General features: G+C 38.7%; 2 protein-coding genes across 3 annotated transcripts; both read left to right on the top strand.

Moving 5' to 3' along the window:
• The first annotated feature begins 1,746 nt into the window (after nt 1–1,746).
• Nucleotides 1,747–5,425, top strand: LOC125592943. Its single transcript, XM_048768666.1, has 9 exons — nt 1,747–2,171; nt 2,343–3,131; nt 3,211–3,417; nt 3,498–3,587; nt 3,665–3,772; nt 3,853–4,086; nt 4,174–4,524; nt 4,603–4,914; nt 4,989–5,425. The coding sequence occupies exons 2-9, from the start codon at nt 2,355–2,357 to the stop codon at nt 5,274–5,276; spliced, it is 2,367 nt and encodes a 788-aa protein (XP_048624623.1). The 5' UTR covers nt 1,747–2,171; nt 2,343–2,354; the 3' UTR covers nt 5,277–5,425.
• A 242-nt stretch (nt 5,426–5,667) lies between these two features.
• Nucleotides 5,668–9,943, top strand: LOC125592942. 2 transcript variants are annotated; one of them, XM_048768665.1, is made up of 7 exons: nt 5,668–6,164; nt 6,256–7,882; nt 7,966–8,236; nt 8,342–8,591; nt 8,694–8,981; nt 9,057–9,162; nt 9,232–9,943. In XM_048768665.1, exons 1-7 carry the CDS (start codon nt 6,136–6,138, stop codon nt 9,841–9,843), a joined length of 3,183 nt encoding a protein of 1,060 aa, XP_048624622.1. In that variant the 5' UTR covers nt 5,668–6,135; the 3' UTR covers nt 9,844–9,943. The 2 variants fall into 2 exon arrangements, with proteins under 2 accessions (XP_048624622.1, XP_048624621.1); XM_048768664.1 differs by having other exon boundaries at nt 7,966–8,591.
• Nucleotides 9,944–10,291: the final 348 nt, after the last annotated feature.

Genomic DNA, 10,291 nt, shown 5'->3' on the forward strand with positions numbered 1-10,291 from the left:
ATCTTCAAAACCCTTTGGCTGATGCACATATACTTCTTCAGACAGTACTCCATTCAGAAATGCACTCTTAACATCCATTTGGTACACTGTGAAGTTCATGATACACGCCATACCAATGAACAGTCTGATAGATTCCAATCTAGCCACTGGAGCAAATGTTTCTTCAAAATCAACTCCCTCGATTTGCGAAACCCCTGGTCCACTAATTTGCTTTGTTTCTGACCACAATTCCATTCTCATCAATCTTGTTCTTGAAAATCCACTTAGTCCCAACTATGTGACCATCAGATGGCTTCTTCACCAACTCCCATATATCATTTTTGATAAACTGTTCTAGTTCCTCCTGCATGGCTTGGAACAAGAACTCATCCGAGAGTGCTTCAGTGTGGTCTTTCGGCTCAATATTTGAGACAAAACATGCAGATTGCACCATTTCTCTGAAGTTGATCTTCACACCTCTTGTTCTTCTTCCTTCATTCACCTTGCCAGTAACATCACTTGATGAGTGATTTCTGTGAATATTTTGAGTACTCATCTCCTGAGTCAACTCTGAAGGTTGTGATGTGTCGTTCATTGATTCAGTTGATGGATCCTTTGATGCATCCGATGGTGTATCTTTCTTCTGTTCCTCATCGTTTTTCCATTGCACTGCTGTGACATCATCGAATACGAAATTTACTGACTCCATGATCATCAGGGACCTCAAGTTGTAGACTCTGAATGCTGAGCTATTCGCTGAGTACCCCAAGAACATTCCTTCATCGCTTTTTGCATGAAATTTGCCAAGATGCTCTTTTGTCGTTCAGAATGTAACACTTGCACCCAAAAACGTGCAAGTAGCTGAGGTTTGGTGTTTTGCCTTTCCATAGTTTATACGGAGTCTTGATAGTTCCTTTTTTGACATATACACAGTTTATGATGTAGCATGTGGTGCTAATAGCCTCTGCCCAGATGCTCGGCTTCACATTGTTACCATGCATCATAGCTCTCGCCATCTCATGAAGCGTGCGATTCTTCCTTTTTACCACTTCATTTTGTTGAGGAGTTCTCAGTGCAGCAAATTGCTGAACTATTCCGTGTTGGCCACAAAAGTTACTCATGGCTTCATTCTGAAATTCTCCCCCATGATCACTGTGAATCTGCTTTAGTCTCCTCTTCCCATTTGTAACTTGAAGTGTCCAGATCTTGAAGTTTTCCAGTGTATCAGACTTTTCACGAATGAATCTGACCCATGTGAACCTTGAGTAATCATCAACCAGAACTAGAACATACCTATTCCATGCTATGCTCTCTGTCTGCATAGGACCCATAAGATCTATGTGTACCATTTCAAGCATATCCTTTGACTGAATATATTGAATCATCTTGTGTTGGACTTTGACCTGCTTTCTTTGATTGCACGGTCCGCACACTGCTTCTGATACAAATGCCATGCTGCATCTCAGACCTCTGTGGATAGGTTGTTGAGTAGGTTTCACTTTTGTATGTCCTAAATCAGAGTTCCTGATCCAGACTTGATTTCGAGATCCATTCCTCCAGTACTTTCCTTGTCTCAGCAACTGATTTACTTTCTCCCGATAGTGATAGCATTTCTTCTTGATGTGACCCGGTTTTCCACAGTAGTAACATCCTCTCTCCTGCTGAGTCTCTGATCGTAGCACCTTCTGGAGATTCTTAACTTTCTCAGCAACAGTCTTTGAAGTAGTACCTTCACTTGTTGTTCTTCCTTCGGAGTTGCACTACAGGAAATAAGGGTTTTAATAGCAATGTAATATAGCGGAAAAGAAGTTTGTGCTATTGTATGTTTGTGGCTAGAAATATAATAGCGTTTCTTTAAGTAAAAAGCTATTATATCTGGAGCGGCAAAATGAAATTTGCAAGCGCGCATGTTTTTGGGATTTTGATCTTTAGATTATAGCACTGAGAAAGAATAATCGTTATGGTATCCTCGACCGCTTATTTTTTTATTAAAACCCGCGAATGATAAATTTTGTGGGAAATATATCTTTGACCAAAGCAAAGAATATTTAGTACTTTTTCATTAAAACAAAAGAATATCGTCTCTGCATTTTCTCTCCCAAAGTGTTCTTCGTGAGACCCCTTCGGAATCATCGATCTCTGTCTTCTTTGTCTTCATCGATCTCTGTCTTCTTTGTCTTCTTCGATCTCAGGTTTGTCTTCTTTGATCTCTGTCTTCTTTAACTTGCATGCATCATGATAATAATCGATTGCTTATTATCTCAATAGATATGTATCGATCGTCTTCCATTTTTACAATCTACAATCATGAAAATTAATCGATTGCTTATTATCTCAATAGATCTCAAAAATGATTTTTTTAGGAACAAATTAACATGGGGCCGAAGACACGAGGAGGAATGGTTAGAAGAAGCAGACGTTCCCAAGGTCTGGAAGCAGAAACAGAGTTCATTGAGATAACCAGAAAGAGTACGAAAATGCGTAAGTTAAATAAGGGAAAAGAAGTTGCTATTGAAGAAGAAAACATTGAGATAAGGCAAGAAAGTGCTGACGAAGTCCCGACAAAGGTTTCTGAAGATGTTAATGAGGCGGATGGTGATGGTGATGGTGATGATCCACATGTGGAAATTGAAGTTGAGAATGTCATTGCTGAAGAACAGTCTCAGTCTGAGAATGGAGTTACTGAAGAACCTTCTCAGCCGAGAGAAGCTGACATGGAAGCTGAAAATGGAGTTACTCAAGAACCTTCTCAGCCGAGAGAAGCTGACATGGAACCTGAGAATGGATTTACTCAAGAACCTTCTCAGTCGAGAGAAGCTGACATGGAACCTGAGAATGGAGTTACTCAAGAACCTTCTCAGCCGAGAGAAGCTGACATTGAAACTGAGAATGGCATTTCAGGAGCAGAAGCATCGCCATCTGATGGAAAACAAAAGAAGAAAAGAGGACCCACAAAGATGCGTAAAGTGGCCAAGGATCATCAAGAGAAGGTTTCTGTGTCATTCACTGAGCTTGGCGAACATGTAGGTCCTGGATCAGTGACACTTTCATCGTTCCTTGGACCCCTTGTACGCGAACATGTGACTGTACTTCTTGATGATTGGAGGAATCTTGATAAGCAGACAAAGGACACATTATGGGAGGAAATTCAGGTATATATATGCCCTTAAGTCTATTGTATAATGTCTTTGTAAGGATTATAATGTGTGGCATTTGCATACATTACTGCAGGCGAGGTTTGATTTGAAAGAAGAGTGGCAAAAAGATTCAGTCTTCAAACAGATGGGCTGTTTGTGGAGATCTGGAAAGTCAAGGCTTGTATCACAACTGCGAAATGCAAAAAGCTCCACAGAGAGAGCAGCACTGAAACCAAGCAACATTCGATCTGTTCAGGTTTGGAGCGCTTGGGTTAAGAGTAGGACTTCGTCTGTGTTCAAGGTGAAATATACAGAGCATTTGGTTTTTAAGTGTTTACTTCGGAGATTTGATTGATCAAATTTGATTTAATAATATTGTAGGCAAAGAGTGAAAAGTACAGAGCACTAAGGAGAGCTCAGATTCCTCACACCACTAGTCGTAGAGGAATGAATCGTCTAGCTTGTGAAATGGTAAGTAACAGTATGTAATTATATTATATCTGAAGATAGAACAAACTGATAAGTAAAACAATATATCACTCTTGTAGAAAAAAAAGAGTGAAGACCCTAAGAAGATTAGCCGGAGCAAGGTCTGGATAGCAGGACACACTCACTCTGATGGTAGACCTGTTAGACCTGAGTTTGCTGAAACCATTGTAAGGTTTCATTGTCTGATTAATTAAGTTACTCTTTTTGGTATTGAAAAGGACCATAACTTATATTGTGTTTGTCTCAGGAAAAAATAATTTCACTTGATAGTCAAATGGACTCCACATCCAGTGTTAATATAAAAGAAGATGCTGTTAGTCAAGTGTTGGGAGTAGACAAACCTGGACGAGTCAGAGGGTTGGGAAGAGGGATTACTGCTACGAAACTAGCATTCTTGTCAGCTAGAGACTCCAAACTTGCCGACTTGGAAAGCGAGATTAAAGACTTGAAGATTCTGGTCCGTGACTTAGCTGGAAATAAGGTGAATTTTCTTTAGTTTTAACTGGTTATATAATGTAGAATTTCCTTGATTGATATAAAATCAATGATTCATTTTATGTTTTTACAGAAAAACAATGATGATTGTGTTTCTCCATCTGAGGCTAGTTATGTATACAAAGAAGGAACTAGAGTTCAACTACTTGATTGGTGTGAGTCAAAAGATGTTGTTGTCGCTGAAGGAGAATTCTGCTCTGCTGAAGGTACATACAAGATTGGTCGTATTCCGATTGGTCCTAACGCCGCGGCGGTTGTTGTAAAGTCGGTATCAAACCCGAAGGCATCTGTTTGGAGGCCAACTACGGATGTGCGTAATCTTCAGGAAGCAGCGGGATGCAAAATTCCATGGCCAATTGATAAACTGATACTAGATAGTGCATCGAACAACCATCCAGTTTCCTCGGATGTGTTAAGATCAAAGGTCATTCCATTAGCACGTATACTTACGTTTGTATTATAAAATTCAACATGATACTAACCATATGCATTGTCAATATAGAATACTACCGTAGATGATCTTGAAAGGTGCAAGATCTACGATTGGGTTAAGGGCGTCGAGGTAATCGCTGAAGGTTTTATGGGTTCGACTGACCCATATGAGATGGTGAACAATGTTCCTTTGGGTCCGAATGCTGTAGTTATGAGAGTTGCTAAGGTGATTAATGGGAAAGCTTTTCTATGGAGGCCAACAAGTGACATGACAACAATGAGTGATGCTGTTAATGAAAAGATCGCATGGCCGCTCCATAATGTATCAGTAATTAAAGTTCCTGAAGATGAAGGGGAAGCTAGTGTCAGAAGGCCTTCATTGGTAAATTTACAAACTTCTCTCTTTTACAAACTTATTTAGATGTAGTTGGTGTGATGTATTTGTTGTGCTTGTAGAGTCCAAGTGGCAGCACTAGTTCCACCCGTTCAGGTGGTAAAAAGAAGTGCATCTTGTTGGACCACAACAACTCAGGACGGAAAGTCGCAGAAGGCAGAGTAAGTAGTACTGATCCATTGTGTTTAGTCCATCACGTCCCGTTAGGTCCCAATGCAAGTCGGGTCTGGGTTGAAGTGGCCTTGATTGAAGATGCATCTCTATGGAGACCAAACTCTTTTCTGGAAGACATATCAGATGCTGTGGGCAGCACAGTGGCTTGGCCAAATGATAAGATTCTGTATGTTTAAATGTACTCGATCGAGTATTCTCAAAGACATATTTATGGATCGGAGTATGCTTGTTTTGTTTTAAGACATATTTTGCTTGTTTGGTTGTAAGACATATTTTGTTTGGTTGTTAAGACATATTTCTAATAAGATTATGTAGGCTTGGCATATATATAAATTATAAAAATAAGTGGTCCTTTAAAATTTTTAAAAAATAAGTGTTTCAAAATAATTTATACAATTTAAGTGTTCCATTAAAATTTTTACAAATAAATTGTTCATAAAAATTTATACAATTTAGATTTTAGGGTTTATTTAGGGATTCAACCCTATTGTAACAAATTTATACCCTATCATCATATAGGGATTCAAATTTAGGGATTCAACCCTATTGTAACAAATTTATACAATTTAGATGAAACAAATTTAGATTTTAGGGTTTATTTAGGGATTCAACCCTATATAACACATAAGGATTCAACCCTATCATCATCTATTCTCCATATAGAGAAATCATTTTATACTTATTTCAAACATATAATATTTTTGTTAAAAAAAATTAATAATAAAATTTATTAAAATTTAAATTTTGTTTATAACATAATTTCCCATCATTTTCATGCATTTTTCGTAATTTAAAAATAAATTAATATAGAATTGTACATAAACCAATAAGAAGGAATGGTGGGGATAGATGACGTGCCTTCATAGAAGCCGTAGGATCTGATTTTTTAATCTTTCAATCTCCGTCTTTCCATCGGAGATCTGTTCATTCTCCTTCTGCGATTACTCAAATCTAGGTTTAGTTCCTTTTGCTGACGCCTCCTTTTCGAAAATCGAAGGTTTCAGTCGATTTCCCTCGAAGTTATATTGTTCTGATATGGAAAAAGCATGGGTTTGGCTTCCAAGGTAGTAATCTTTTCGACATTTTAATTCATGACGAATTCTTCTTCTGTTCCAAATTTTTTGTTCTGATTCTGTTCCTTATATATATATATAGGGCTAGCCTCGAATATTTCGAAGGAGCAACAGGCTTTGTTACTGCATCAGCGAGGAGGTTAGGAGATCCGACAGAAATATTATGTCCCTGTACTCACTGCAGAAACCTTTCCCATCAAGTTTTAGACAAAGTAACGGAGCATCTTGTGATTAGGGGTATGGATAAGAAGTATATGAGGAGTTCTTGTTGGAGTCTTCATGGTGAGAGAAGGTCTGATATGAATGATAGTGTCCCTCAATCAGAAACAGAGGCTTATGGTTTGCTAAGGACGGCTTATTTTGATAGTGGTGAACCTGATGAACCGCCTTCTGATGACACTGGAGGAGAGCCTGTACATGGTGAACCTGATGAAGACTCGGAGTTTAGGAAGAAGTTGAGAGATGCTGAAACTCCATTGTACTTGACATGTAGCAAGCACACCAAAGTTTCTGCGATCATGGCCCTTTACCGCATCAAAGTAAAGAGTGGAATGTCAGAGGCTTACTTTGATCAGCTACTGTCGGCATTACATGACATGCTACCAGAAGGTAATGTACTACCAAAGTCGACTGATTCGATTAAGAAGTTCTTGAAGATTTTTGGGTTTGGCTACGAAATGATTCATGCGTGCAAGAACGATTGTATTCTCTATAGGAAGCAATATGAGGAGTTGGAAACCTGCCCAAGATGTAGTGCTTCTAGATGGGAAATTGATAAGCACAGTAATGAAGAAAAGAAAGGAATTCCTGCAAAGGTCCTACGGTATTTTCCGATCAAAGACAGATTCAAGAGGATGTTTAGATCAGCAAGGATGGCTGAGGATTTGCGATGGCATGCCAACAATGCCACTGAAGATGGTATAATGCGACATCCTGTTGACTCGTTATCTTGGGCTCAAGTGAATAATAAGTGGCCAGAGTTTGCTAGTGAAGCAAGAAACCTTCGACTCGGCCTGTCAACAGATGGTATGAACCCTTTCTCTATCCAGAACACAAAGTATAGTACTTGGCCAGTGTTGTTAGTCAATTACAACTTGCCACCAACTCTGTGTATGAAGGCTGAGAACGTCATGTTGACTATGTTGATCCCTGGACCGACGGCTCCGAGCAACAACATTGATGTTTATCTAGAGCCACTGGTTGAAGACTTACAAGAATTGTGGAGTGAGGGGATTCAGGTATACGACTCATTCCTGAAAGAGAAGTTCACACTAAAAGCTATGTTGTTGTGGACTATAAGCGACTACCCGGCTCTAGGTAGTTTGGCAGGTTGTAAAGTTAAAGGGAAACAAGCATGCAATGTTTGTGGAAAGGATACACCAAATAGGTGGCTCAAGTTTAGTCGCAAGTATGTGTATTTGGGGAATAGGAAGCGACTAAGCCCTGGACATCACTACAGACGCAGGAAAGGATGGTTTGATAATACAGTGGAGAAGGGGACTGCAAACAGGATTCAAACCGGTGCAGAAATATTTGCAACACTAAAGAACTTCAGGAATGACTTTGGAAGATCTTTAGCAAAGAAAAAAAAAAGGAAGAGAAATGTTGTCTCAGAAGATGAGGTGGCTGAAGACGAAGAAAATGATGAAACGAGTGATCAATGGAGGTGGAAGAAACGATCAATATTCTTCGATTTACCGTACTGGAAGGTATTATAGCTATTGTTAGACTGAGATACGATTGTCACATTTTGTTTATCCATTAACTGATCATTCTGTTTTCAATGTGTTAGGATTTGCCGGTGCGTCACAACATCGACGTCATGCACGTGGAAAAGAACTTGTCTGATGCATTATTATCAACGCTGATGCAGAGTGCTAAGTCAAAAGATGGCCTCAAAGCGAGACAGGACTTAGAAGATATTGGAATCCGGAAAAACTTGCACACACAGGTACGGGGAAAGAGATTCTACTTGCCTCCAGCAACTTATTGGCTCAGTAAGGAAGAGAAAAAGATATTTTGTCAAAGGTTGTCTGCGTTTAGAGGCCCTGACGGCTACTGCGGTAATATTGCAAATGTTGTTTCAATTAACCCTCCTATGATTGGAAGTCTTAAATCCCATGATCATCATGTACTAATCCAAAATCTGTTACCTGCTGCGTTACGAGGGTTGCTTCCAAGAGGACCAAGAGTGGCAGTAACTCGAGTATGTAACTACTTCAACAGATTGTGTCAGCGTGCTATTGACGCGGAGAAGCTGATAACTTTGGAAAATGAGTTTGTGGAGACAATGTGCCAACTCGAGCGGTTCTTTCCTCCATCGCTCTTCGATATCATGTTCCACCTTCCTTTACACCTAGCAAGAGAGGCACGTTTGGGAGGTCCTGTGCACTTTCGTTGGATGTATCCGTTTGAGAGGTTTGTTTTCATTTTGTTCGCGTAATGTAAATTGTTTATATCCTGAACTGTTTTTCCGATCAACTGAGGTTTGTAACTATTGCTATATTGTTTGAGCTGTAGATACATGAAAACACTCAAGGCATATGTAAAGAATTTTGCTAGGCCAGAAGCATGTATGGCTGAGGGGTACTTAGCTGGAGAATGCATAGCCTTTTGTTTAGAGTTCCTAAAGAATTCTGTACCCGTTGAAGAAGTACTTAACCGTAATGAAGATATTCAGTCTGATGGAATGGTTCTTGAAGGTCGACCACTGCAAAAGGGAACAGAGCTTATTCTTTCAGAGAAAGATAGAGACATAGCACATCGATATGTTTTGATGAATATGGCTATTATGGATCCCTATGTTGAGTAAGTTCTACTGTCCCTCTCAAATTCAGATTTTTTTATCAGTCTGATAACTCTCTACTTTGTTATGAGAACCAGGAAGCACTTACAAGAACTGCAAGATAATGATGTTCGATTAGCAACAAATGAAACTTTGTTATGGAAGCATCACACCCAACAATTTGCTGAATGGGTGAAGAATAAGGTTTGTACAACTTCACTATCTGTTCACTTTTCTATTCACATAGCTCACACAGTTTTACATCCTTGTTAGATACCTTCTAACTCAAAGGAGCATTCTACGAAGCTGAGGTGGTTGGCCTTTGGACCAAGGTTTACTGCTCATACCAATAAAGGTTTTGTCATTAACGGGAACCGATTTCACATACAATCCGTTAAGCGAAAGACTCAGAATAGTGGAGTCACTTACGAAGCTTTCAGCATGTGTAGATCTTCTGCAAGAGATACAAGACATACAGCCGATATGGTCACATATTATGGAGTGATAACAGAGATCATTCTTCTCGATTACCACATGTTCAGCGTTCCTTTATTCAAGTGTAATTGGGCGAACAGAGGCTACGGTGTTAAGGAAGAAGATGGTTTCACCCTTGTCAATCTTCATGTCAACCAAACGCCATATTTACAAGATCCATACATTCTACCATCACAAGCAAAACAGGTATTTTACTCTAGAGAAGATGAAGAATCGCCTTGGTATGTTGTTATGAGAGCACCACCGAGAGGATATCATGAACTCGAGACAGAGGAAGACGTTGTCGGAGCACCATTACTCGCACAGGAATTTGATGATACAGAGCAATTGTCTGATGATGAAAGTTTTTGTGTTAGAGATGATTGTGATGGAATTATAGTTGCTGATTGATTTTTTTTGCATGGAAAATTTGTGAGAATTGAATATATTTTTTATTTTCGAATATTTTAATTTTCTTCGAATTTTAATTAGAATTAATTTTTATTTTACATTTTTTGATTCTCTATTATTTTAAAAATCAAAATATTAAATAAAATTTGTTATAAACAAAATGAAACAATTGCATATAAAAAAATGCAATGAAATGTTCAAATATTGCTATTGATAGAAGACGACAATAGTAATTACAAATCGCTATATTTAATTTTAAAAAATGCTATAGTTAAAAAGTTATAATATCATTTTGGCGACGCTATAATACAAATTTACAATTGCATAACAAGAACCGCTATTAATAATAAAATATCAATAGCACAACAAAAATCCGCTATGAAATGTACGAGACCTATTATCGCGGGCGATATTGGAGCGCTTTCTACAACGCTATGGTAGCGTCTTA

This window comes from Brassica napus, chromosome C9 (assembly GCF_020379485.1).
Source record: "Brassica napus cultivar Da-Ae chromosome C9, Da-Ae, whole genome shotgun sequence".
Lineage (NCBI taxonomy): Eukaryota > Viridiplantae > Streptophyta > Magnoliopsida > Brassicales > Brassicaceae > Brassica > Brassica napus.

Excerpts from the sequence above, each read along its gene's own strand:
- LOC125592943 (XM_048768666.1), top strand. The coding sequence starts at position 2,355 with ATGGGGCCGAAGACACGAGGAGGAATGGTTAGAAGAAGCAGACGTTCC. Across the intron at positions 3,418-3,497 it reads GGACTTCGTCTGTGTTCAAG|GCAAAGAGTGAAAAGTACAG; the intron begins GTGAAATATACA and ends ATAATATTGTAG. Across the intron at positions 3,588-3,664 it reads ATCGTCTAGCTTGTGAAATG|AAAAAAAAGAGTGAAGACCC; the intron begins GTAAGTAACAGT and ends TCACTCTTGTAG.
- LOC125592942 (XM_048768664.1), top strand. The coding sequence starts at position 6,136 with ATGGAAAAAGCATGGGTTTGGCTTCCAAG. Across the intron at positions 8,592-8,693 it reads TGGATGTATCCGTTTGAGAG|ATACATGAAAACACTCAAGG; the intron begins GTTTGTTTTCAT and ends TTTGAGCTGTAG. Across the intron at positions 8,982-9,056 it reads ATTATGGATCCCTATGTTGA|GAAGCACTTACAAGAACTGC; the intron begins GTAAGTTCTACT and ends TATGAGAACCAG.